The sequence below is a fragment of the Cupressus sempervirens genome, chromosome 11 (genome assembly GCF_028749045.1).
Source record: "Cupressus sempervirens isolate cs-2001-9-10 chromosome 11, ASM2874904v1, whole genome shotgun sequence".
Lineage (NCBI taxonomy): Eukaryota > Viridiplantae > Streptophyta > Pinopsida > Cupressales > Cupressaceae > Cupressus > Cupressus sempervirens.
In genome coordinates this window covers 541,108,942-541,135,462 of record NC_143128.1, presented here as the reverse complement: position 1 = coordinate 541,135,462, position 26,521 = coordinate 541,108,942, and the positions used below count along the sequence as shown (strand labels likewise).

Here is a 26,521-nt window from a genome sequence, read left to right as displayed (position 1 = left end):
AAGCACATTGGTATATTGATCATCTTTTCAAAGTACAAAAGATAGAAGCTTCATGGGGAATACTCAAAACTGCCTAAAACTGCTTTAAGCACGACTTATCTACGTTAATAACAACAATAACAATTTAGGTGTTTTGCTTTGTTTGCTCCATTATGTCACTAGCCCTCCACCTTGGGCCTCAAATCAATATGACCTTGTTTTGATCATCTCTGTCCCAAGTCCAGCAAAGTGCAAGCCCGCTTTACTTTTAATAAAAATGTCGGGCTCATTTATTTGAAGAAAAACTCCATAGAAGCTGATGTAACGGCCCCCATGTGACCCAGCCCTGGCCAAATTTCCTTTCAATTATGTACAAAAAGGCCTGTGCTCCTCCATGTGACCAGGTGCCAAGTATGAACCATTAAATGCAGGAGTATTTCCTTTGTTTCGTTCTTATATCAGGTGTGTGGTTGACAGGAAAGAAGCTGAAGCAAGTTTTTACATATTTATATACCCCGATAACCTACCCTTAAAATCGGTGGGAGAAGAGAAGAACAAATTATAGATTCACAGGCTTTTAGCCCATTCTTTCTTCTTCTCCCTGTTTGTTGTTGCTGTTAGGGCAGAGGTTTTAAGAATGGCGACAACTATTTGGCAACCGCAAGAAGAGGGGCTAAAAGAGATCTGTGGGTTGCTAGAAGAGTACAGGTCTCCTACTTCTGATCAAGCCCGTATTTGGCAGCAATTGCAGCGTTACAGTCAATTTCCTGACTTCAGTAACTATCTGGCCTTCATACTCGCGCGGGCAGAGGTACTCTTTTGGACTTCGTTTTGAGAATGCTATTTGTTTTTGCGTACCATTGTAAGTTTGGTCTGTAAATTTGTGGATTTTCTCGGTTGACAATTGTTTTCCCTTCACACTGCTGCTGGAGCCCAGCTGCTTGTTCACGTTGTTTCTAAGTTCGCTTTGACGTTAATCAAAATGTTTGTATCTTTTTTTTTGTTTTTGGCTTCGTGGCACTCGAAATTCTGTCGATGAATTTGCCTTTTTTATCTTTCATCTGATGTTTTCCTAAGAGACGATTGTTCGTAGGTTTTACTTTGTTGCTACATTCTAATTAGATTTTATTAGTTTTCTGTTTTGGACGATTGATATGTTTTTTTTCAAGGGAGTTACTGTTTAGGGAAAGCTTCTAACATTAGGAAAACCCTAGTTGAGAATACAAGCAGTGTAAATTGACGATGAAACTTTTTTCGTCTCATGCTTGACTAAAGTACTTGCAGTTTGTGGTTAAGTTTGTGAAGACTTGTTTTTTTGTTTCTCTTAATATTTTACGTAGCACTCAGTTCGACTTCATAGTCGTTTTAAACTGGGTGTTTATAGCTTTGAGCGTCTAGAGCTTGTTTTGAAGTTCATAATTTGCATTCAACGCACTCATAATCGAGAAAATGGAATTTTTAAAGAGCAGGAATCGTTAAAAGATATATATTTTTCTCTAAAATTATCCATTTTCTTTTATACTTTAATTAGTGGGAATTTTCTAAAGTTGGTTTATTAGTGGGAAGGCTGTCCCATAGACTATGCTTAGCCTCGTGGACGTTAAAATTTCATCAATATATCTATCTTTAATTAATTATTGGGTACACTTTTCGTTGGTACATTTCATATGATGACATTTTAGCAGGCTTCTAATTTGGAGAAATCCTGTGTACACTAATTAGTGTACGATGGAGCAGGCATTATTTAATATTTGCAGATTGCTGTATGGTTTCTGGTAAACCTGGTTTTGTGTTCTGCTTGTTACTAGTCAGATGGGCATCACTCTTGCTGGTTCAGGAAAACTGATTCAAGATACTATTTACATGGTTGCAATATTTAATAAAAACTTTTGTTTGACGTTTGTGGCCTAAGGAAGAAGGGTTTGGGATTCTTCGTTTTATAATTCTCATTCTAAACTCAATGTATTTGATACGGAGAAATGGAATACAAGCAAAAGCTGTCAAAAGAGCAAAGTTTGTCAATGAATATATGGAATTGATTGGTACTACCGGACGGTTCTTTTCAATAATCTTCAACATTTTTTGGATCCATGTTCTTAGTTTTTTAATTATGTTGATTGCTAGAGTTGTACCGTTTTAGAGAAGCTAAAGATCCTTTTAGAGGAATCCCTTATAAATTTTAGTTTGCACAAGTTTACCATGAAAGAGGTTCAAAGTTTTTAACTCCTATCATTGACAGTCCCTTAGTCAAAAGTATTTCATTCAGTCTGTTCTAGCTCGTGATATGAGAGATCAGAAATTTTATACATGCCTAGAGAAGTTGTCCAGTAAGAAGGAGAATTACATTAACACCAAAAGATAAAGTTATAGAGGTGCTGGACTTTGTTCTGGGAGCTCTTTTTATTTTACCAAGAAAATAAGATCACAATAAAGCAGCAGTTGTCAAGAACATATATATTGATTTTGGTTTTTGGTCTTCAAGAGTTTCAAGCATTAGTCCTGTTGGTAGGCTGTTAACCTATTCAAATTTATACGATAAGTGTAAAACAGTATTCAATAAGCGAGAAGCTAATCATGTTCTCACATCATCCTGGGAGAATTTCTTTTGAAAGCCATCTGCTACACTACATCAACACCACTGCATTAGCAGAAAACCATTTGATGGGGCAAGTTGCATCTGTTGGCTTATCAACTTCGATTTTTATTGTTAGAAATACCCCATATCTCCACTAGATCTAGCCAAGTAGATCTGATGCAATTAGTCAACGATGGAGTGATTGAATCTATTCTAAGAATTTATTTGACAGTCCTTTTAATCAGCACTTTTTGAATCTGCCACAAAAGCTCATTCAAGTTGTGTGATGATCATTTGTTGTTCTATGAAACTTAACCATATTAAACTTATGAAGACGAATAAGTCAGATGCTTGGGTTTTTTCCAAAATGATCTGGAGAATTCTTCTGACCTCAATGCACCTTCAAGTCAACGAGGTTTAGATAATAAATACTATTGAGTTTGAAAAGTTGCAGATGAAAAATAAAATCAGAAAATACACACACACTGACAGAAAAACAAGGATTTATAGTGGGCTCCTAACCCAGCTATTTACAGGCCCCAAGATTCTATACATAACAGTGGAAGCTTGAAGAGCTACCTAGAATTTATCTCCTATGCTGATTGATTGAGGAACAAACATCAGTCGCGGATGATCGATTCATCCTGTCATGACACTGGGGCAGCCTTCCGGGTTTGGCAAGGACAGAGGAGAAAGCAGCACTAGTTTTTTAATCCCATATGATGGTAAAATGGAGCCAGCCCCACATGAACAATTCGGCTGGGCCTGCAGGGGTTGAATTTTGAGTGAACTTAGGGATGTCCAAATGGACTGCATCCACTTTCCAAGCAGGAGATTCTCCTTTATTCAAGTACTTACAATGCACATCACCATTCAATATTCATACTCCATGTTCAAAGAAGTACAGAATACTTAAACTATCATTAGTATTTTACCTTTACCACATGCTGCAAAGTAATATCTTAAGGCAAAAAGGATGTCCTCGGATCAATCACCGCAAAAGCCCAGCTCCCCTTCAGTGGCAAATAAGTACCATGCTCTCCAAGGCTTGGCTCCCAAACCTTGGTAGAATAAGGATGCATACTTCTCACATTGCAAAACAAATCAAAATTTTCATTTTCCTCTCCAGCAACTACATCTGCACCTGCCTCAGCATTTCTTTCATTTTGACTTTTACAATCTTCATTGTCTTCATTGCCCTCTTCTTCATACCTTGTAAATTTTATATCACCGAAATTCTCCATCACGATAGTTCCAATGTCATGGAACTCCTCCAACACATTAGTTCAGTCAAAATTTGCGACCAGTCCGATTGTTGCTACAGGAGATTTTTGTGAATCATGACTGTTCTTCAGCTTTCACCCATTCCCACTTGCTGTAGTCCCATGGCCCTTCATCAGGAAGCCCATGTAGCTCCTCCACCCAGGTATCGAATAACTTCTCCCCATAATACCTTGACACCTGCCTATTTCAATGCCCATCACTCACATCACAATGACACCCAACCTCTTGGTTTGAAGGTGTGGGAGAGGAGCACCTGCAGTCAATGCATTCCACTCTGCCTCTACTACTGCAATCTGCAACAGTAAGTCATCAATAACCTTATTCTCAGACATGTCAAAGGCTTTTGGATCACGCACAGCCTTGAGCCTAGGGCTCTCTCCGGCCTTCTTGAGCTCAGTAATTCCTGTGCTCTTGATATCTCCAGTTGCCAGGCCCACTGAATCCTGTTGTGGTTATTTTCCATGAAGGGGAAACTTCTATATCAACAAGACTTACATATTTGTGAGAAAAGAGTCCTCTGTCAAGATTGCATCATTTTCCTCTTCCTGAAACAGAGTCTTTGAAAAAAACTCCCACTCTTTCTCAAATTTGGCCTTCTTAACATTTATTATACAACACAAAACTTCCAATTTCTGGTCCATATAAAACAGTTGGTCTGTGTACAAAATTCTCCTTTATTCATGTAATTACAATGCACAGCACCATATATTCATACTCACTGCTCAAAGAAGAATATAACACTTTTTAACCATTGCAGTTCAATATAGAAGATGAAAGAGTTCCAGAATGAGACAGCAGTTACGAAACAGAGGCAATTGAGCTTAAGAACTGTTACAAATACAAAGTTAAAGCTTCAGAATTTTAATTTTTCTGACGAGAAACCACATTTTGGGTCAATAGATAAGGTACACTTAGTATATGGAAGAGGAGCTTAGTTGGTGTGTTTTGCATCCCTTGTTCTCAGGAAAAAATGGTGAACGTGTAGTTTTAAAATAGAATTTCTTAGTAACCCTTTTAAGATGAATTCTTTACAGCAGATCTATATTTACTTTATTTTTCCTTATGTTTCTGCTAAGCATAAGCACTCTAATTTTCAATAAAATAGACCAGAAATTTGAGAACTAGATGAGGACATTCCCCCAGACTGATCTGCCCCAGATTTTATTAAATTGACCTAATCTCTATTGCGATTGTGTGGATGTCACATAACAAATCTTTGTCAGAGGGCAGCAGTCGACCAACATTTTGTAATCAATCACAAAGGGAAAATAAAAAGTGGTCCTGATCCAAATATTCTGCACTGAACTGTAATGGAGCTACCTTTCAGATACATTGATCCCCATAATTGTAAGCTATAACAAAGCAGAACAACCAAAAGTGAGAAAAGATTTTTTTTTTTTTTGGAGACGACACCAAGGTAATTTTTGAAGTTCTTTTAGATATTGCTAAATATGCTTCTATCTTCTTTCCAACCGCTGTATCATGCACACCGGAGATTCTATTATTCTTTTGCACTCTCCTTCATCCTGATGATGATTTATTGTTAAAATTTTTATACACAATCAAATTCCAGAAAACAGATTGTAGTTATAATGGTTTGTGGAAATCTTATCACATTAATTATTCTTTTACTCTTTATATGTGCCCTTTGTTAGGATTTGGTCTACTTGGCCTGCTGGTCAGGTACATGCATATGTATTGTATTCCTTTTGAATGAAGAATAAGAATGTAAGAACAGAAAGTCGAGTATGGATGTATACACTAAACGTGGATCAAGGGTTGATAGGACATGTCCTGTTAAGGTGACAAGTCTTTGGTATGATGTTCAATAATTTTTGTGATTAATTAGATATTCTTCAATGAAAAGGCTTTGATCTCCAAGCATTAGGAGAAAATGAGAACATTTTTTTTTTGATAAATTGCATTAGTAGGTACACATGGAACTGGGAAAAATCCATTCACAATCAATCTTTGATACAAATCATATAGTGTGGCTGTGATCTCCAAGCATTAGAAGAATATGAGAACAATTTTTTGTTGTGATAAATTGCAATAGTAGGTACACGTGGAATTAGGAAAAATCCATTCACAATCAATATTTGATTCACATCATATAGTGTCGTGAACTGAATCTTACCTGAGGATTGTTGACATGAGTTTCATGAAATTTTGTCAAAATGATGTTTCAGTATTTGAGAACTTTGATGTTCAATTGCCTGCTTTGATACTAAATTTAGATAGAGAAAACCAATTCTAGGACTTAAAATTAATATCTATATGTCCATGTATATATGCGGTAAATAAAATAGTTCCAAGGTAAAATAAAATAACTCAACTGATATTTCTGGGCATTTTTTAGATGCATGTGTTTAGGATATCTACACTAGTTATGCTGAGGGAAGTTCTATAATGACAGCAAGTTACAGAGTCTCATTTTGTGACTGTGGACATAAAACCAAAATTCAACTAATAAATATGCTGTAAAACAATCGAAACCTACAAATTAAGAATATAGCTGACATAATAATATATAGTAATTTACCGGATTCCTCTGGAAAGCTCTGGATCCTGATTTCCTAGCGATCCAGATCCGGACCCCTCTCGGATCCCTCTTGGATCTGGCAGATTCGCATGCGGATCCTTCTGTGATCCAAGAGGATCCATGAGAATTCGCCGATTTGGACCTGTGGGCAATGAAAAAGGGGCCCACTTCAACATCATATTTAACTTTTTACACTTAAGTCAAACTCAAACTCAACCCTTCACTCCAAATGTACACTTTGATTCCGATGAAGATGATGAAAAAGAATATGGAATTGTATATTAAGTTTACTGTTTTAATTTATAATATCAAACATTGAAATATGGCCCGTGATTCAAATTTTCAACTTTTAATCACATTTTTAGACTTTTGCAAAGTATGAATATGATATAATCATATGTTGACAATCATGGTTCTTTTCTCACTAGCATCCTGATGATGGATCATGTAGTATGATCCAGAATGTTGATGTAAAAAAACTATACACAATCAAATCTAGAAATCAAAAAGCATTAGTATGGATTGTGGAAATCTAATAGATCTCAATCATGGATTTACCATTTGACGAGAATCACACTTCTGACTTCTTATATTGTCATTATGTGTTTGAACTTTGAAGGTTTGAACTAATGTTGAATGAGCATTAACATGTTTTATATATGGAGTCTATCAATACACATGCATACATACATATATTTTGAAATGTCTATATATATACCGGCGGAATCAGGATCTGGCCCAAATTATTTTTTGCCGAATCCCCGTATCTGAATCAGGGTCAGCTACTTACGAAATATAAAAATAAAACAAAACAAATATATTTCTATTTTACTTTGTCAACAATAATAAATAAATAAATATATTATAATCTGATAATTTTTTGTTCTATAGAAAAGTTATTAGTATATTTTAATAGATAGACATAATTTTTTTAAATATAAAGACATCAAAATTTTAAATAAGTATTATAAAGACATCAAATTTTAAAGTAAGGATTAGATGCCTACAAATGAAATTATTTTAAAATAACATATTAGTGTATAACATCTAGTGCACTTTTGAAAGAGAAAACAAAACAATAGAAGTACCAAACTAATCAATGGCGGCTTTTCCAAAAGTAAAATTAAATAATTATGCAAAAGTAAAATAGCTTTGCAAATAAAAAGAAAGTAGATAATGTTAATAATCTTAAATAATTTGTACCAAAAGATTTTAAATTGGTGTGTCCAACATCTATGTGTGTACTAAATATAATAGTTTTTAAATGTTAAGTAAATAAAATAACTACTGATATTTATTAGCTTTTTATAGATAGGATGTATTTAAGATATCTAAATAGTAATTTATTAATAATAGAAAGGACAGTCTGAATGATAAGGTTAATGGTATGCTGTATACATACGGATTTAGGGACACTTGATGCGATGTGTCCGGTCAAGGTGAGAGTAATGTTTCCTGTTAATGACAATTAATTAGGTATATAATTGCTGCAGACCAAACAATTTTATAGCTTCTTTTCACTTGATTAGGAAAACCTCACATCTAAGAGATCAGATTTCAGATATAATCCTAATAATGTCATAGCTGGGGTCCAAATGTTGTGTTTTCTCACATGTCAAATATGTGATTGAAGATTAGCAATAACTATATGACTATAAATAGATGCCTGGTTATGCTGAATGATATAATTGTGAGTACTGATTGGATCTAAATGAAAATACAACATTAAAGTATTTGTTAAGGATTTATGGGCTGGGATAGAAAATAATGTGTGATACTCATATGCTACTGTTGTTTCTAAAGCTTATAACCTTTTTAATTGCTTTCTGGGAATGAATTGGAATGGAATCTTTTGTTGTGGTTGAAACATGATTCTTTTTGATTGTATGCATGGACTAATAGCACAATTCAGTGGATTATTGTTCAAATTCATTAGAAATGATATGATTTGTAGCAATTGATACCTGGACAGGGAAAATCTGTGGAGGTGCGGCAAGCAGCAGGGCTCCTCTTGAAAAACAATCTGAGGACTTCTTTTACGTTGATCGCTCCTCCTTATCAACAATACATCAAATCAGAGTTGCTTCCTTGTTTGGGGGCGCCAGACAGACACCTTCGTTCAACAGTAGGAACTGTCGTTAGTGTTATAGTCCAACAAGGACAGGTACAGGGTTGGCCAGAACTGTTGCAGGCATTGGTTCAATGCTTTGATAGCAATGATTTCAATCTGATGGAAGGTGCTCTTGATGCATTATCAAAGGTAATCTAATGTTTCATTCCCATTTCATTGCTTGTAACTGGCTGCTTGGATGATTTTTCAGAAACATAAAATCTCTCTTTGATGGGAAGGATTTGTGTTCTCAGTCATTTGGCTATGCATAATTAAAGTTTTTTTGGGTTCCATTTTCACAGAATAATTTTAATAATCTTTTTAAGTCAAATTTTGCTTATCCCTCTAGAATGCTCCCCAAAATTGAATTTGATCCTTCCAGTGCTCTTCAAAACTGAATTTAAGATGTATTTTGATGATTTCTTTCTGAACAGGCATAGTCAAGTGTATTATAAGCTATAATTTTTAGCTAATTCAGATGATGGAACCTGTGGATAATTGACAGAATGTGATAATAGAAGCTGAAAGAGTTTGACTGATTCGATGCAATAGATTTAGAAACTACTTTTGAGCAGACATAAGCAAGCATGTTAGAAGTTATAAACTGTTATGTAGTACAAACTACAGGCTATGGAACTCCTGGAATGAAAACTGGAGGAGTTCAACTTACAGATGGAATAACAAAAGATGAAATAGAAATGGATTTATTCGAGAAGTCGATGAACCTACTTTTTCCGTCTGTGGGTGCTCGTGAGGTAGATTTAAATAATTGCAAACAAAGCCATGGGTAGTAATCATAGCAAGATGTACTTTCAAATTCTATTGAATACTGGAGGAGCTGAGCTCAATTGGCAAGGATGATGTAATAAAACATTCCCCTAGGCTGAAATGCCTGGAGTTGCATTTGAGCCAGGATTGCTTCCTGTGTGACTTAAATGAAATAGAACCTCCCTGCCCATAGCTGAATCAGGCTTTGAAATAGTGTTCTTGCTTCAACATGTTTATTATCTGCTTAAAGGCAGAACAGCCATTTCGTATGTATCTGGGTTGAGTTCATAATTTTGTTTTTTAAATCTGAAGATTTGCATAACATCTACACAATTAGCTGGCTCTTTGGTTGTTGTAAATGGTAGTTTAATAATAGTATCACGTGATACACTACCTAGATACTGATTGAACTGGATTAATCTATTCAGTACATACCATCGATTAATCAACATTTGTATTGGTTGTGTACTTTAATCCAATGTGGTGAGAAGCTTTTTAATTTTTTCCTTCTATTTTTTTTTTTTGCATGCTAATTCTAAATTTTAATAATCTTGTGGATGTAGATCTGTGAAGATATACCAGAGGGGCTGGATGCTGATGTACCAGGCTTTCAGGAGCGACCTATCAATATTTTCTTGCCTAGATTATTTCAGGTTGACATCCTCTCAGTATTTGTTTTAGATTGTTGGCAAATTTTACATGCCCTTGTTCCAGGATAGTTTTGACCAGGTTCTAATTTGTTAATGGTGTTTCAATCTGTTTCGCAGTTTTTTCAGTCACCATATGTTTCTCTCAGGAAACTGGCACTTAGCTCTGTCAACCAGTATATTGTGCTTATGCCTACGGTAAGTAATTCATTTTCTGTTGAACTATATTTGTATTCCTCTCACAAATTGTGTTTCGATATTTAGTTTTTGTACAGAAAACTTAAGAAATATACATACTTGTTATGATGCTTTAAATGAGTTGGCATTGGGGACATTCTTGTCGTACATGTAGGCATTGCTATTATCCATGGATAAGTATCTTCAGGGCCTGTTTACTCTTGCTCATGATCCGGCTGCCGAAGTGAGGAAATTGGTCAGTTTCTGTTAAACTTTATTTTTCTGGGTTGTTTTCTTAAGTGGTGATCTTTGGATTTTATTTATGTAGCATCTGGAAGCTATAAGCATATTGTTACTGGCATGGTATCTGATATTTATGTTTTGCGCTAAATATTTCTCCAGTATTTATTTATGAAATGGAAGATAGATAACGGTAGCATTAATTAAAACTCATCATTTTAATTTGCTAATGTTGCTTGACCAATATAAGCCACTCCTTCAGATTGAAAATGTTTGCTTTTTACACAGTAAAAAGTGTATGTCTATCAACAACTCTATAGCTTCTTTGTAAAGATATCAAGAAGTATTCTTCTAATTGCTGACTTAAAAAAGAGTTGATGATAGTCTTATAATAATTTAAGTTTGATGTTCAGGTATGTGCTGCATTGGTTCAGCTCCTTGAGACTCGGGTTGATTTCCTGCAGGTGAGTTACAGGTGCTATATCTTGAAATTGGTGTTGGGACATTCTGACGTCTTACTGTTTACAATGAGGTTCAATTATCTCAAATTCTAATAATTGATGCTGTATTTGCCTCTATAATTATCTTTACAATGTGTTAAAATTGTTGCTAGATTCTTGGGATTCTTTATTACAGTTACATGGCATTTAGGTAGGATCTGATAGCGCACTGGAAAATTGAGGTCTAATCACAGTATTTATCTTATATGAGGTTTTTTATTTACGTCATAACTTTTGAAATAGGAAAAGTACATAGTCCAGGTTTACTTTTTGTCTGATTTTGTTAGCATCATTTAATGTGCAGCCCCACATGAGAAATGTAATTGAATATATGTTGCAAGCAAATCAAGATGCTGATGAAGAGGTGGCTCTCGAGTCATGTGAATTCTGGTAATTACTATCACCTTTATCACATCTTGCAACAATGAATTCTTATTTAGAATGTTTAGTTGTTTCTGATTAAATTTCCCGAACAGTAATCCAGCAGCAGCTTCAGATATGTGTAGTTAAAATCCTTAAAAGGAATTATTTATTTACAGTCTTAACTGGCTGATTACATCAACCATATTTTTTTATTCATGGTTTGCAAGAAATAACTGAATCATATGGACAGTTTTTATAAGTGGAAGTTTTATTTTTTTAATCAGGTCTGCATTTTGTGAAGCTCATCTTCCTCCACAAATATTGAGGGAGTTTCTGCCACGCTTGATCGCGGTACTTTTTAATTTCTGATCTCAATACTTTAAGTGATAGCAGGTCTTTAAAATAGTACGATACTCCAGAAACATCTTTTTAATGCACATTTTGATTGTTTGTAAATGTTTGGTAGGTTCTGTTGTCAAACATGGTGTATGCAGATGATGACGAGGCACTTGTTGATGCAGAGGTGAGTTTTTTAGTTTTGGGATGGTAATGCTTTTGTTTAATATGAAAATTTTCTGTCATATTGGTTTCTTTGAAGTTCCTTTCTTACTGTATTCTATACCCTAATCATTTCTGTTCTGTCATTGCAGGCTGATGAAAATGTTCCTGACAGGGATCAGGTTGCTCTGTTGTTTCTACAATGTTACGGAATGGTTAAGGCTTCTGTCACTAAAGTTGTTTGTGGGAAATAAAGCATGTTTTGCTGCTCTGTTTTCACAGGATTTGAAACCTAGATTTCGTAATTCACGAGCACATGGGGCAGATGGCACTGATGACGAAGAAGAGGTATATATGCTTCCTATCGAAGCTGTCATTCAATTTTAATTTTGCCCTGGGTGCTTCTTACTGTGCATTATAGCACAATGCCTAATATGCTAGTCACATTTCTGTGTCCATGAAAAGACATGTAATTGATTTGTGGTGTGCACGAGGACGTGTAACACTGGAACATATTTAGCTTTTCTAATATTGGTTGTCCATAAATTCAGGAACTCAAATAGGTAGATATAATATATTCAGATGAAGTCTTTAAACTTAAACATTTTGCTGTCACTCAGCTAGATTTTTAATGCTCATTAAAGGCTGTGCTGCTAGCTGTGAAAGGCCCTTTGCGACCAATTTTTATGACATTTGTGCTAAATGCTCACACGGGTAGCAGAGTTGGCTTGGTCCTTGGGTTTGCTCCCCAGGGTTCTGGAGGTTGACTCCAAAACCTTGGGTTCATCTGATGCACCTTGCTTGTTGGCAGCGTGGTACATTCTCAGATGAAGAGTCTTGCCCCAGCTCGCTTCTTCCTGGGCCCAATTTAGCAGTAAGACTGACCAATATAAGGTGGGTTGGGCACTGTGCTGGGTTGCAGGGAATCAGGGATACCTTGACATAAAAAGATAAAAATATGTTCATGCTAAACATCAATCTTGTGAAGGCCACGCGACAGTATTTGAGCCATGTCGAATTGGTTATGCACAGCTGATACTATTGGGACTTTATTATGTGTACAGGACTGGAAAGATCCCTCTTGTGATTAGTTTTAATCCCAGGTACATAGGGATTTGTCACCTCCTGCCACTGGGCATATGTCCTGCTTGGGGATTTCTTGTTGCAAATTCAGCCTATTAATAAGCACAGGGCAGTTTTTGAGCCTCAAGCTTTGCTGAAATAGAAATATTTTCTAGTTCACATAATCATTGTACATAAATGCCTGTTATTAACTAGCCTAATTAATGTGTCTTTTGTTTGGTATATCTACTTCTAGTGTTGTTGCTAATGCTGAATGGTGCATGCCATGCAACTTGACAGGAAGATGATATCATCAATTCATGGAATTTGAGGAAATGTAGTGCTGCGGGACTTGATATGCTTTCTACTGTGTTTGGCGATGAAATTCTTCCAGTCCTTATGCCTCTAGTTCAGGTTTGGTATTTCATGACTCACCTTCATTATAATAGGAACTCGCTTTGTTATAGATTATAAATTTACAATATGTTTTTTTTCAGCAAAGTTCAACTTCTGGAGTATTTCAAAACTTAGCACTTATTTTGATCTTTTTATTTATGTTTCTTCTGTTGTCTTTTAGCTATAATTGATCAGAATGAAATTTGAGGGTCGTCGAGATTAACATCACTGTATAAATATCACTCTGAAATTACTATTCCAATAAGATAAATTTTAGAGAAAGCCCCTGTGTTGTCTTTGGCACCAAAAAGAGTGTTTACTAGAGCTATTTATGAGCTTGTAGTCACTAATGCAGTCTAACAGTATAATTTTCAATGGCTCAAGAGATAGCATCCTCTGCAATTAGCCAATGCAGCTGTTTTCTTTGGGCCTGGGAATGGCTAGGTATAGCTGTTGCTGTGTATCAATGACTAGATCTAGAAGTGGAGTATGATGTTATTGGTGTGTGAAACATTTATTCAGTGCATAACATTGTTGTTCTGTTCAAGTGGTGCATGGCACTATACATGCTGATTAGCCTCATATAGGAAAAAAAATGCGATTCTTGGGGAGTATTTCTTATTTTCAGTTTAATATTGTTCCCTATGATCATTTTAGACCATTTATGATTAGTTTGCTAAGTTGCCAGTCCTTAGACATTAATATGCAAAAGTTGCCCAAATTGGAAGAAAGTTGTAAAAGCAATAGTTTTTGCAAAAAGAGGGAAAAATCATGTCTTGGAAGTTGAAAAGTCATTCTTGAACGTGCATCAGTTACATTATGACTGATTTTTGCTTAGATAATCCATTTTGGGCTTATTTTTGGGGTTGCGTAATGATTTGGTGAAACCTTTCAGTGAAGAAGTACTGATTTTACTGCATTTTTCCAACTTCCCAGTCTGATTTATCTAATTGTTCTATGACATTTCTTTCATTCTCATGTGCCCTCTGTGATTGAGGATGAAAGTGTTGTAAATTTACTCCATTTTGGTTCATGTTTGGTTTAATTTCATTCTGGTTTATAAAAGTTATAACAAATTTTCTAGAAGAGGTTCAAAACCTCACCTCGGGTAACCCGAGAGCTAGAAAAATGTAAAAATCTGCAATTACCCGGCTTTTATGGGCCCAAATTTGTTTTATAGTAAGTTTTTGATATGTTGTTACTTATTTCAAAGTTACAGGGCGTCATAGGCAGGACTGATATGGTTTTGATGGCATAACATGTCGGATATCTCTATGTATCAGACATGAAATCTTATGTTCTTTAGCTTGCATGTGTGAGTGGTGAATGAATATTGAAGTGTATGAGTTTGGGGATGTCAAGGAGGTTGAGTAACGAACTTAAATTCACGATTTCACCTTGAGAGAAGCTTTGGTGCATAACAAGCAAGTCTCTTTCTGTCAAACACTATAAATCATTTGGATTCAAGGTTGCATGCATATAAAATGTGTTCTTAGATGTGTTAGGGTCCTAAAACTGTAAAGACAGTAAATAGACACCATTGTTTCATTGGGTTCACGTTAGAAGTCTTGACTGTCCTAGTTGTGTCTCAGATTGGTAGAATTCTGATTTTTGTATGTTTCAGCACTTTGTACTCTTTTGTATAGAAGGGTTGGGGAATGAATGTCATATGGTTGGAAAGAGTATTGAATCTACTTTCTTTTGCTTCAAGTTTGACTTATTTTTATTGAGAAATAAGTAAGTTATTCCCACTTTTGCAAGGACAGCCTGTTCAGATTTTGGTTTCCACAAATCTGCAGTCTGAAGAATGTGTTGTTACAGCTATGTATGGTTGACTAAGGATTTGATGGCATTATAGTAAGTTTTTTGATATGTTGTTACTTATTTCAAAGTTACAGGGCGTCATAGGCAGGACTGATATGGTTTTGACGGCATAACATGTCGAATATCTCTATGTATCAGACATGAAATCTTATGTTTTTTAGCTTGCATGTGTGAGTGGTGAATGAATCTTGAAGTGTATGAATTTGGGGATGTCAAGGAGGTTGAGTAACGACCTTAAATTCACAATTTCACCTCGAGAGAAGCTTTGGTGCATAATAAGCAAGTCTCTATCTGTCAAACACTATAAATCATTTGGATTCAAGGTTGCATGCATATCAAATGTGTTCTTAGATGTGTTAGGGTCCTAAAACTGTAAAGACAGTAAATAGACACCATTGTTTCATTGGGTTCATGTTAGAAGCCTTTGACTGTCCTAGTTGTGTCTCAGCTTGGTAGAATTCTGATTTTTGTATGTTTCAGCACTTTGTACTCTTTTGTATAGAAGAGTTGGGGAATGAATGCCATATGGTTGGAAAGAGTATTGAATCTACTTTGTTTTGCTTCAAGTTTGACTTATTTTTATTGAGAAATAAGTAAGTTATCCCCACTTTTGCAAGGACAGCCTGTTCAGATTTTGGTTTCCCCAAATCTGCAGTCTGAAGAATGTCTTGTTACAGCTATGTATGGTTGACTAAGGATTTTCCAATAGGTGTATGGGTAGTTTATCATGTTTTGAACAACTTTCCTTCCTTCTAGAAAAATGCATTTTGTTATTTGAGGGGTCAAAAAAATATATTTCTAAAAACTTTCCCATCTATGTGGTTTCCTGTCACTGTTGCTACAGGAAGGTGGTGGAATTCTGTTAAATGATTATTTATGTGCTTGATTACCATGTATGGTCTAGTTCACATCACATCTATCCTTAGTTACTGATTTGGATGCGGGTGCGGGATTTTTTTTGAGGGATGCTGATGCATATGGATGTGTGTGTGTGTGTGTGTGTGTATGTATATATATGCAAAAAAATGAAAGAAATATACAAAATTAAAACATTTGATAGTATGATACTTGTATCTTCACCAACACATTCACATTGAAATGTAAATATAAACCATATCATATATGTCTATGTTTATGATTCCAATGCAAATCAGCAAATCATCACAATTACAAAATCAAAATATAGTTCATCATTCAATGTTTATCTATCCAAATCCGAATCATATGGATTCACAGAAAAATCCTAAACATCTCTTTTAGGATTGTTTCAGGCTTAGGAGTGAAAAATAAGTTGAAAGATATATTTCCTCACGTGGTAATAAAGTGTATTGAGTGGTGGAAACCACTTCCAGCCAGCTTCCACCCGCCTCTGCTCCCAAATCTGCTTCCAGCTGCGTCTGCTTCTCCTTCTGCAGGCAGGAAGCCTGAATCGCTATCTAAGCATTTATCATTCCCAGGGTGTCTCAGGTTTAATATTGTAGATTTTGTCTTCAATAATTGAGTGAGGCTGAAATAATATCATGATCAGGCTGACATGTTGAGAAGGTCCAATTGAAAGCTTAATGGTTAGTGACCATTACCTTATAGAAAAGATCCAAGCATCTTTGTTTGGTGCAATGAAGAAGATGGACAGGTTTTCCATAGTCCTACCTTACAACATCACCTTCCTTGCATTAAATTATTGGATGATGAATAGGTTGCACACCTAGAAGTGAATTGTTTAAACTTTAGTTAGATCTAGAAGTGCTATATAATGTTGTATTGTTCTGTGAAGAATTTATTTTGTACATAATATGTATTATGTTGATGCCATTAGAGTAGGATGTATAGTGTCTTCACTAAATAAGGAATAGAATGATCTGGAGGTCCCACAAAGGGTCCAATGCCTAGAGGACATCATGGAAAGGATCTGTGCATATTAATGTTTGGTGCAAGTAATATGGCACAGTTTTGCCATAGGGTCCCACCTTATCTGGATCAAATCATTGGATAATAGACTGGCTTCCCACCAAACTGTTAATTGGTTTCTGTGTCCACTGCTACAAATCAATAGATCCTAATCTTCTCTAACTAAATAGTATATGATGATGAGGCACTTTTTGATGACAGGATTTATAGGTGGTTAGATCATAGTCTTACTTGATTAATTAGAGATGTACGGAATTATGTTTTGGGAAGTGCAGATATATGATATATAACAGCAATTTAATGATCTCTGTTATTGAGCGATATTAATTCTCCTTATCTGCTGATACTTCAGAGTGTATCTATGTTCATCCATTATCTGAAAATGACTCTTGGCATTTGTACAGTCGGAAGTGGAATTCAGAAGATGCTGTTGAACATTATATTTTGCTGTTCCTGAATCACACAGTCTAGTATAGTATCAAGGCCTGAGAATATTGAAGCTGATTGTATGACAGTGATCTGAATTATGTTCTCCACATTATGAATTGATCACAGATTGCATCCAATATCAAGTCAAGGTGACAACAGTGTCTGAAATTGATTGCAACCAAAATTTCTATTGAATAATGCTCGATGATGGAGGTTGCAGCTCTTAGTCTTGAATTTGCTGAGCAATATGATTGTAAATTGTTGATATTCAAGTGAATGGATATATGCACTGCCAAGTGCGATTGTAGCTTTTCAATGAGGCTTTAGATGTTCAGATGTATATGTATCAAGCCGTTTAAGTTGAAACTACAGATCACTGAGTGTTTGTGCCAATGAATTTGATCGCTGTGATTATCAATTGTGGATCTGCATGTAATTCTGAGTTCTGAATTGTGGGACTCCAAGTTATGCAATTTCTGTGTATGGTAATGCTGTGCAGCCTTTGCAGCGGTGACACCCTGTCAAATATATCGAACCTCCTCTGTTGATCGTTGCTGGGAATCCAAGAAGGTTGTCACTCAAGTATTTTAGGGCGCTTCTAAGTATATCATGAAGGGGTGAGATGATGTGGGTGTTGGAAAAATCCGAATCTTCAGGATATGCCTTGTTGATGGTAACCACAGGCTAAGTCACAAGGTTCGAGTTTGAATTCAAATGCGACAACCATGAAGTTCGGATGAAGTTCGTGAGGTCAAAAAAATTCGAAAAAATTCGACATAAAATTTGCCTTATATATATATATATATATAGTTATAGTTATAGTAATTATAATTATAGTAAATTTATGAATAATAATAGCTGAACATACAAAATATTAATATTTAATAAAATACATAAACAAAATATACATGAAACATTAATGTTTTCCTAATAAAAAGATTTAAAAAAAATATTTTGCTATTGATAAAAGAAAAATATAAATACATAACCAAAAATATATATTAAATATTAATTTTTTTCATATATATATATATATATATATATTTTACTATTGATAAAGAAATAAAAAACACATACATAATAATAACAATATAAACTACATTATAATAGCAATATAAACAAAATTATTAGCCGATAGGAAACATCAAATGAAATAAAAAGTTCAGAAATGACGACGGGGGCTTGTTCATCGCTGCTGAAGATCCAAAACCTGGGAAAAAATATTCGTTTAAGTCCAAATAAGACGGAAGAGTAATCGCAGAGTACAGTCAATGGTGGGTTCGGGAGGAAATCCGTGAAACCACCCTCTTTTCTGTCTGTGCGACGGCTAAAACCCTCGCTCTTTCCCGTTCACATGTCAGACAAAGCAGCCGACAGTGAGAAAATTTAAAGTAGACCAAATACAGTTGTTTTAACACGAATTTGTTACGAATTTTATCGAACTTTTTTAAACCCCTAAATATGCGACGGATTTCAAACTTCATCATTGAAGTTTGCCGAACCCTGTGACTTAGACCACAGGTATGACAGAATGATTGCGAGTCTAATGAGCTGGAATGTTGCGGATCTTTCACAAAAGGATACATCTGGTTAGTTCAACAAGTTCATAAATTCTCTATGATGAAAATGAATTACGAAGCAACTTTCTTAAATAGACAATACTAGGTCTTAAATCATAAGAGGGGCAGTCCTAAAAGTGGGTGCTTAAATTAAGAATATAAAATTAGATCCTAATTAAATTAAAGTTGTGCACTAGTCTTGCACAAAGGTATAAATCTGGTTAGCTCAATAAGGTCATGAAGTCTCAATGATGAAAATGAATTACCAAGCAGCTTTCATAAATAGGCAACACTAGGTCTTAAATCACAAGAGGAGCAGTCCCAGAAGTGGGTGCCTAAATTAAGAATATAAAATTAGATCCTGATTTAATTAAAGTTGTGCACAGGATAAATCTGGTTAGTTCAATAAGGTCGTGAAGTTTCTATGATGAAAATGAATTACCAAGCAACTTTCTCAAATAGATTACACTAGGTCTTAAATCACAAGAGGGGCAGTCCCAAAAATGGGTGCTTAAATTAAGAATATAAAATTAGATCCTAATTAAATTAAAGTTGTGCACTAGTGCACCCTTTTAATTGGCCCCCCTTGTGTGACAATGAACTCTTGGGGGACTATAAGAATTAATTAAATTAAACTTGTGTACTAGTCTTGCACAAAGGGATAAATCTGGTTAGTTCAATAAGGTTGTGAAGTCTTTATGATGAAAATGAATTACCAAGCATCATTCTTAAATAGACAAGACTAGGTCTTAAATCACAAAAGGGGCAGTCCCAGAAATGGGTGCTTAAATTAAGAATATAAAATTACATCCTAATTAAATTAAAGTTGTGCACTAGTGCACCCCTTTAATTGGCCCCCCTTGTGTGACAATTAACTCTCGGGGAATCATAAGAATTAATTGCAGACTGGCCCCGTAGCATGACTATTAACTCCCAACGCTAAATAGAAAGGTCTGGCCTAAAGAGGGGGCATGACAGACATTTTGACATGCAGATAATTTGATCAAATGAAAATACCATTTGATATTTGCAAACTGTGAATAATTGAATCTATTAAAAAAGCCAACTCAGGTTGTAGAAGCAAAGGGTAGGGAAAGAGGCTTAAAACACAAATTTGATGTCTTCTCTAAGTGCTTGATTACTATTCCACATTAAGGGAAGCTAGGTAAGACACACTTGAAGATGAAGGATAGGCAACAAAGTAACTTATAAGATATTAAAGGATTACAACGTCAACAATACTACACTTGTGTTAACTATTCCCAGAGGAACCTAAGGAAGCTAATCATCAGTAGCAGAAAGTTTGATGGGCATGATGGCGTCAAATATCGTCATCATACGCTGCTTCCAGGTGTTGTAATAACAACCATTGAAATGCTGATTACCCTCCAACATAATGTTGGTCTAAGATGCTATCATCCAACATAATGTTGGTCTAAGATGCTATCACTGATATTGAGGTTGCTAGATAACCCTGTGAAGACACAAAAGTTGTGGCAGATGTTGCACAACATGTTGAAAAAGAAAAAGAAACAGAGCAAACTATAATGAACTTGAGAAAAAAAAATCATAAGAGAATTTTTTTATGTTTAATTTTTTTTTTGATAATTCAGAGAGCCTTAAGTTTAAGGGTGTAAAAACCCAACTTCCAAAAACAAAGAAAACCCTAACTTCTGAAATCGGAAAACTTGGATTTAGGGTTTTTTGCCTATATATTTTAAAAAAAAGTCACCCGTTCTTCAACAAACTTGAAAGTTGTGTTTATCAAAAAGCCTAAAAAGCGTGTAAAATGCAAATAAAATGGTGACCCAGCTGAAAATTGTGAAATTTCAGTGAAAAAGTATGAGTTCTAAAAAACACAAAAAATTGTGTTTGTTAAAATTGAAAGACACAGCCCAAAAATGGCGAAAATTCACTGTGGCTTGGTGTGGATCAGAAACTGTTGATGCAGATTTTTAGGCACACGAAATTGGCAGATTTCCTGTGAAAACGAAATAGATGTGTTTATAGACTGGAAAAAAAACATGATTTTTAACCGTGTTTTTTTGCTTGATTTTTAGAGCAATATTTAGTCACAAAAAGCACAAATCATAAGTTGTGATTTGTAAACCTTGGCACACATGATTTAACTGTGAAATATATAGAAATTGACCCATAGAGTCACAGTAAACCCTAGGTGGGTTTGGAGTAGATTGATACGATGAAACTAAAAAAATGAAATAAATTGTGTTAACCTAATACCCAAATATATAGAGTTTACAAAAGCTTTGAACAAAAAATCAAAATTAAAATCGTCTAACCATATATATGATGGAAATAAACTAATTAAGACAACCTTAATGACCCTTAACTAATATTCTAAAATAATGAGTTAAAAACAGCAAGAACCTAAGATACTAAAAACAGTCCAATTTACGGGACCGAGGATTCTGGAACTTAATGCTGTTAGATGCAAGGGTGAATGAAAAGTACTCTATTTAGAGGGGCAAAGTTTTAGGTTAAATTAATGGATTAAAATTTGAATTTGAATTTGAATTTGCGATAGATAAAACTTGATAGGGTTCTTGAAGTGCAAAATGTTTTACTAGATTTTTTGAAAATTTGACAAGTAAACAAGGAAAAATTCTTTTATAATAAGCGAGTGCTGGTCCCAAAATGAAAAATGGTATATGAAAATTGAGAAAAAGTCCTTTTTATATAAAATCTTTTAATATTGCCTAAGCAAAGATCATACTCATTCATGTACATATGTTGCATCTATGCAGATGGTCTGGGAGAACAGCAAAATAAGGCTCGTACTTAATCTTTGAAGTTTTGAAATTCTAATCAAATTTCAAGGATATAATTCTATATCCCATTGTGTGACAGGGTCAGGGATGGGGAATAATGGGGGACACATTTCTAGGATGTTTTCTAGAGTGCCATTTTTTGGGGAGGACAGTGGATGGGTGTGTGTATATATAGATATACACATGTATATAAACGTAAATAAATCATGAGTGCAGTAGTATAGTAGCATAATAAGTTTCAATAAAGCATTATAGCATCCGCTTCAAACATCAGAAAACTATAGACTACTGGTATCCAAAAGTGAAACATTTATCTAGAGGTCTTTATCATAAAAATACAATAGTTTGTGAAGCTAAGCCTCATTCAGCCCACCGATATCCAAAAACATTGACCATCCAAGTCAATATCAACCTTTGGTACAAGTGTAACATCTACTATCACTGTCTAGTAGAAGTGGATCATTCAGTGATGGTCACCGTGGTCTGTGTCAAATAGTGAATATTTCTAGAGCAAATAAAGTACTGTCCATTGAAACATGGGGAGGCGCTCTTCCCCTCGGAGCCCTATGTTTGCGAGACAAGGATGTATTGAGGATATGGGGATGGGGTGGCCCTCTGCCATTGGGATGGCCAAGAGTCCCCAATATGTCTAGGGGATGCCCATAAGCTCCTTGACCATCTTGGGGAGGTCTAGGATTCCACTAAGTGTTTTGGGGACTTTTGGATTTTCTCTATTGTTAGTTTTCATGGATTGCAGCAAATGTATTTGCATTGCCATGTTAGGTATTCGTTTTCCAAAGGCAGCAACCTCTTTAATTAATAAAAATCATAAGCCAAGAAGAGACATGTCCCATGGACATGTCTATTCGTTTATTAGGTAATTAATATAATATTAAATTTTAATTATAGTTATCTATATATATTATTATTATATTATTTCCTCACATAATAATACTTTAGATATATATAAATTTATATTTCATATTATATATATATGATTTTTGTTTTTTTGATCAGTAAGAGGCTGAAGCCAAGATTAATTATTAGCCCTTGTTTTTAATTTCCAATTTTATAGCTTTTCTCTTCATACTTCCTTGTGAATATAAGCTGAAAATTAAACTTGGGAATGATCAAGTTGTTAGAATGAAAAAGTATGCTTCATAATAAAAATGAAACTTATCTCCTATTTTAAAGTTAATTTTAAAATCAAATAGTATATAAAGAAAAGTATTAAATAACTGAAAAAATTTCACTTATTAACTTTAAATTTAACTTGTTTATTTTGTCACTAAAAGATCTAAGCCAATTTCGCTTCAAGAACAATTGTTTAACTTATACTTATCATATAAGCTTGTCTTATTAGAATCTCTTCTCCATCTGCTCCTTTGTTAGCGAGATTATCTACTTCTCTATTCCCTTCCATATGAATATGTTTTATGATTGTTTCTTCGAATTGATCCACAATGGTTGGGGCATATTCAAGTTTAGAATCAAGGATCCAATTTGGGTTCTATCTTTTTCTTAATGCATTTAGGATAATTTGCGAGTGTCCTTCAATATATATATATATATGTATGTATGTATGTATGTATGTATTTATGTTTGTGTATATGTATGTAGGTTTATCGATTGAAGCTACCAAACATTAATACTCCCTCTTAGCTAGGGAGGATAAACACAAAGATATTAGACCATTGGTAATATTTAGAATGACAAAATTTAAGGATATCCTCGATCAGAAGATTTCTACCATTTTGATCACATTTGATATCATGAGTATTGGCCTTTGGAATATTAACATATGATATTCGCCAAATACTTTGAGTATTGGCTTGTAGAATATCAAGATATGATATTCACCAAGTACTCAATAAGGTAATGACTTGCAGAACATCAACACCTGATATTCACCAAATACTTATCATATGTCTATACTAACAACTCGTAGACTGTCAGGCGTCAAGTGAATGACATTTAATACTTTGTTGTTGATTTACAAGATATAATTTATCATGATCTGTTTTAACATTTACATAAAATGTATATCATGATTTAAGTTATTGTAAGGTCATTATTTTCCAATAACTTCTGCAAATACAAGTGATAATCATTTGGAAGTCATCACGTTCCCATGATGCACACAAGGGGTATACCCATCAAAATCATGCAGTCATACACGTAGATTTTCAGACTCCCTCTGATTATCAATCTTATGAGTTCCTCATCTAATGATGCTTTTGATGGAGTGTCAGACTCCATCTGAATCTGATATCTATCCTCCTCCTTCAAGAACATCTTCGGAAAAGATCAAGGCAGGTAGCTCTTTCGTACACTTAAAATGGATCTCTTTATATTAAATCTGAACTTTAAGGAGTCTTACTGAATCTAGGGAAGAAACATTATACAATGCCATTCCCATATATTGAAAATCTCTTTCCTTTAAGCTGCAAATAAAATGCCCCTCCCGAACTGAGGAAGCAATGCCCTTAAAGCTTTAGGAACACATCTGCTCTGAAGAATGAAGACTGCCCTATTTGAAAATACAACTCCTCCCTGTGCCAATATGGATCCATTTACACCACATGCCTTCCTTCAAGCACTCAATGCCATCTCCAAAGAAAAAACGACGACCCCAAAAGAACGCACAAACCCTGCATTGTTTCAAATAAAAGAAAACGCAGGTTCTCTGTGCATTAAAAATCAGGCCCTTTATCCTGTGCTAGTCTCCTCTGCAATTATGTGGACCAGCGGCCTCCAATTTAGATGGACACTCCATTCCAATTGGGCCCCTTTGCTTGGTCAAAGCTACAAAATAAAGACAATGCCCCTTATTATGTCAAAAGCCCCTGCGTGACATGGTGACCTCATTAGCCAAAACTGATGAAGATTGCTCTCTGACAGTGCACTCAGGTGCTGGTGTGTTAGTTGCCCTGCCAACTGTTCATTGCAATTAGAATAGAACTACCAACAATGACTTCTGTCAACTCTCTCTATCATGTGTCACGTAACATTACTGTAGAAACCTTTTCATTTGTTTGAGTGCTGGTACTCCAGGTTCATATCTGCTCTGTTACTCATGCAGAAATCAGTATATATACATATTAGCAGTCTTCTCAAAATGACAAACTCCCGATGCTCTTTATGCGGCAATTCGTATTTGGAATTTGGATTGAACTAAAGTCTCTTATGATCAGATGGTATATTTAATAATCTCTTCACAGGCTTCGAATTGTGATTATTGTGATTTCTGCACAATTTGGCCAGATTGTCCAGCTTTTCTGCACCCCATTGTCATGTTGTACAATGCACAGATATTATATTTTGGCAATTTCATTGAATCCTTGGCAAAAAAAATATAATGACCTGCATAAACATTTTAATTTTTATTAAATCATAAAATCTCACAGGCCAAGAGGGAACATGCTCTGATAGCCTGTTAGTTTTCATGGATTGCTGCAAATGTATTTGCACTGCCATGTTAGGTATCAATTTCCAAAGGCAGCAACCTCTTGAATTTATAAAGAGCATAAGTCAAGAAGAGACATGTCCCTTCATGGGACATATCTATTCATTTATTAGGTAATTAATATAACAATAAATTTTAATTATTGTTGTGTGTGTGTGTGTGTGTGTGTGTATAAGATTTCCAATGATAATTATTATATTGATTTTTCACATAATAATACTTTATATATATATATATATAAAATAGGTTTATTGTATTGTTTTAATTTTCTTTTTTTAAATATTTGGAAGCAAATCAGATATATACATATGTTTTTGGCTGATCAAAGGACATCTAAATATCTTTTGCAAACTTTATATGGTTAAAGTTTATGAGGTTAGTAGCTGCTATTGCATACATTACTGCTGATTATGCTGGCTACCCTAAATAAAAATCAGAATTGGGGTTTCTTTGTTGGTGCTTTCATGTGTGCAATTATGTGGTGTTGTTGTCATATTTATCCAACAGCTCCTTCTAATTTGAGTATTTAAGGTTCTATGCTCATACCCTTTTAAGTTACCCATAATGATAAAATACTATATTAACTATAGGAGGCGGAGTTGGTTGATGATCCTTTGAAACTACTACAATTAAGCATCCAAATGCCCAATTCTACTTAATTTGAAAATGTAATATCCAATTTCATTTTCATATGTGGTTAATGTATAAGGGTTTCATATAACCTGTGGTGACAGTATCACAGTTTATAAAAAATACAATACCATTCATAATCAGCAGTCATATCTGACACATACAATTCATATTGTAGAATTAAGAATTCACAATTTTACTATTTTACTAATTTGCCAAAATTTCATTTGAAATGTAATTCTTATACATCTTTTCATAACTAGTTTTTCCAGTAAAATATATATAGCACCGAGCTTAGGCCCTTTGCCCTCCCATCCCCAGCAGGTGGTGGAACACTAGTATTGTCATACAACCTTAAAAAATAAAAAAAATGCCTTTTTATACTCAAGCAGAACTTTTCAAGTATAGTATTGAGACTCAAATTTGGCATGCCTTAAATAATTAAATAGCTGTAACTTTTGATGTGGATTTCATTGAATGCATCAGATTTTCATACATTTGAAATTAGAGTAAGTGTTTTGGTTTTCAGATCCAAATTCTGAATACTTGTTTTGATTCTCATACAAAGCTATAGCAGCAAACAAAGTTACGAAAACATTTATTTAAATTATTATTTTTCAATGCTTGGGGTTGTTCCTAGCCACAAAGTACAGATAGCTATCCCGAAAATTTCTCTCAGCCATCCTGTGGACAGCTAGCCATCACCAAATGGCAGGGGACATTTCCATGTGTTTTGGGCACCTCTGCACAAATCAGGGACACGTCTCTGAGTTTC

At 34.7% G+C, this 26,521-nt stretch overlaps 1 protein-coding gene across 1 annotated transcript in view; it reads left to right on the top strand.

The window, feature by feature from the left end:
• The first annotated feature begins 434 nt into the window (after window positions 1-434).
• Window positions 435-26,521, top strand: part of LOC149530771 (transportin 1) — a 74,716-nt gene continuing 48,629 nt past the window's right edge. The window contains exons 1-12 of the mRNA XM_089808586.1: window positions 435-790; window positions 8,353-8,640; window positions 9,822-9,911; window positions 10,026-10,103; window positions 10,258-10,338; window positions 10,736-10,786; window positions 11,127-11,212; window positions 11,470-11,536; window positions 11,652-11,708; window positions 11,836-11,865; window positions 11,966-12,031; window positions 13,046-13,159. Coding sequence (XP_089664712.1) covers window positions 617-790; window positions 8,353-8,640; window positions 9,822-9,911; window positions 10,026-10,103; window positions 10,258-10,338; window positions 10,736-10,786; window positions 11,127-11,212; window positions 11,470-11,536; window positions 11,652-11,708; window positions 11,836-11,865; window positions 11,966-12,031; window positions 13,046-13,159 — 1,182 coding nt within the window. The 5' untranslated portion in view covers window positions 435-616. The remainder of the gene's footprint in view (window positions 791-8,352; window positions 8,641-9,821; window positions 9,912-10,025; window positions 10,104-10,257; window positions 10,339-10,735; window positions 10,787-11,126; window positions 11,213-11,469; window positions 11,537-11,651; window positions 11,709-11,835; window positions 11,866-11,965; window positions 12,032-13,045; window positions 13,160-26,521) is intronic.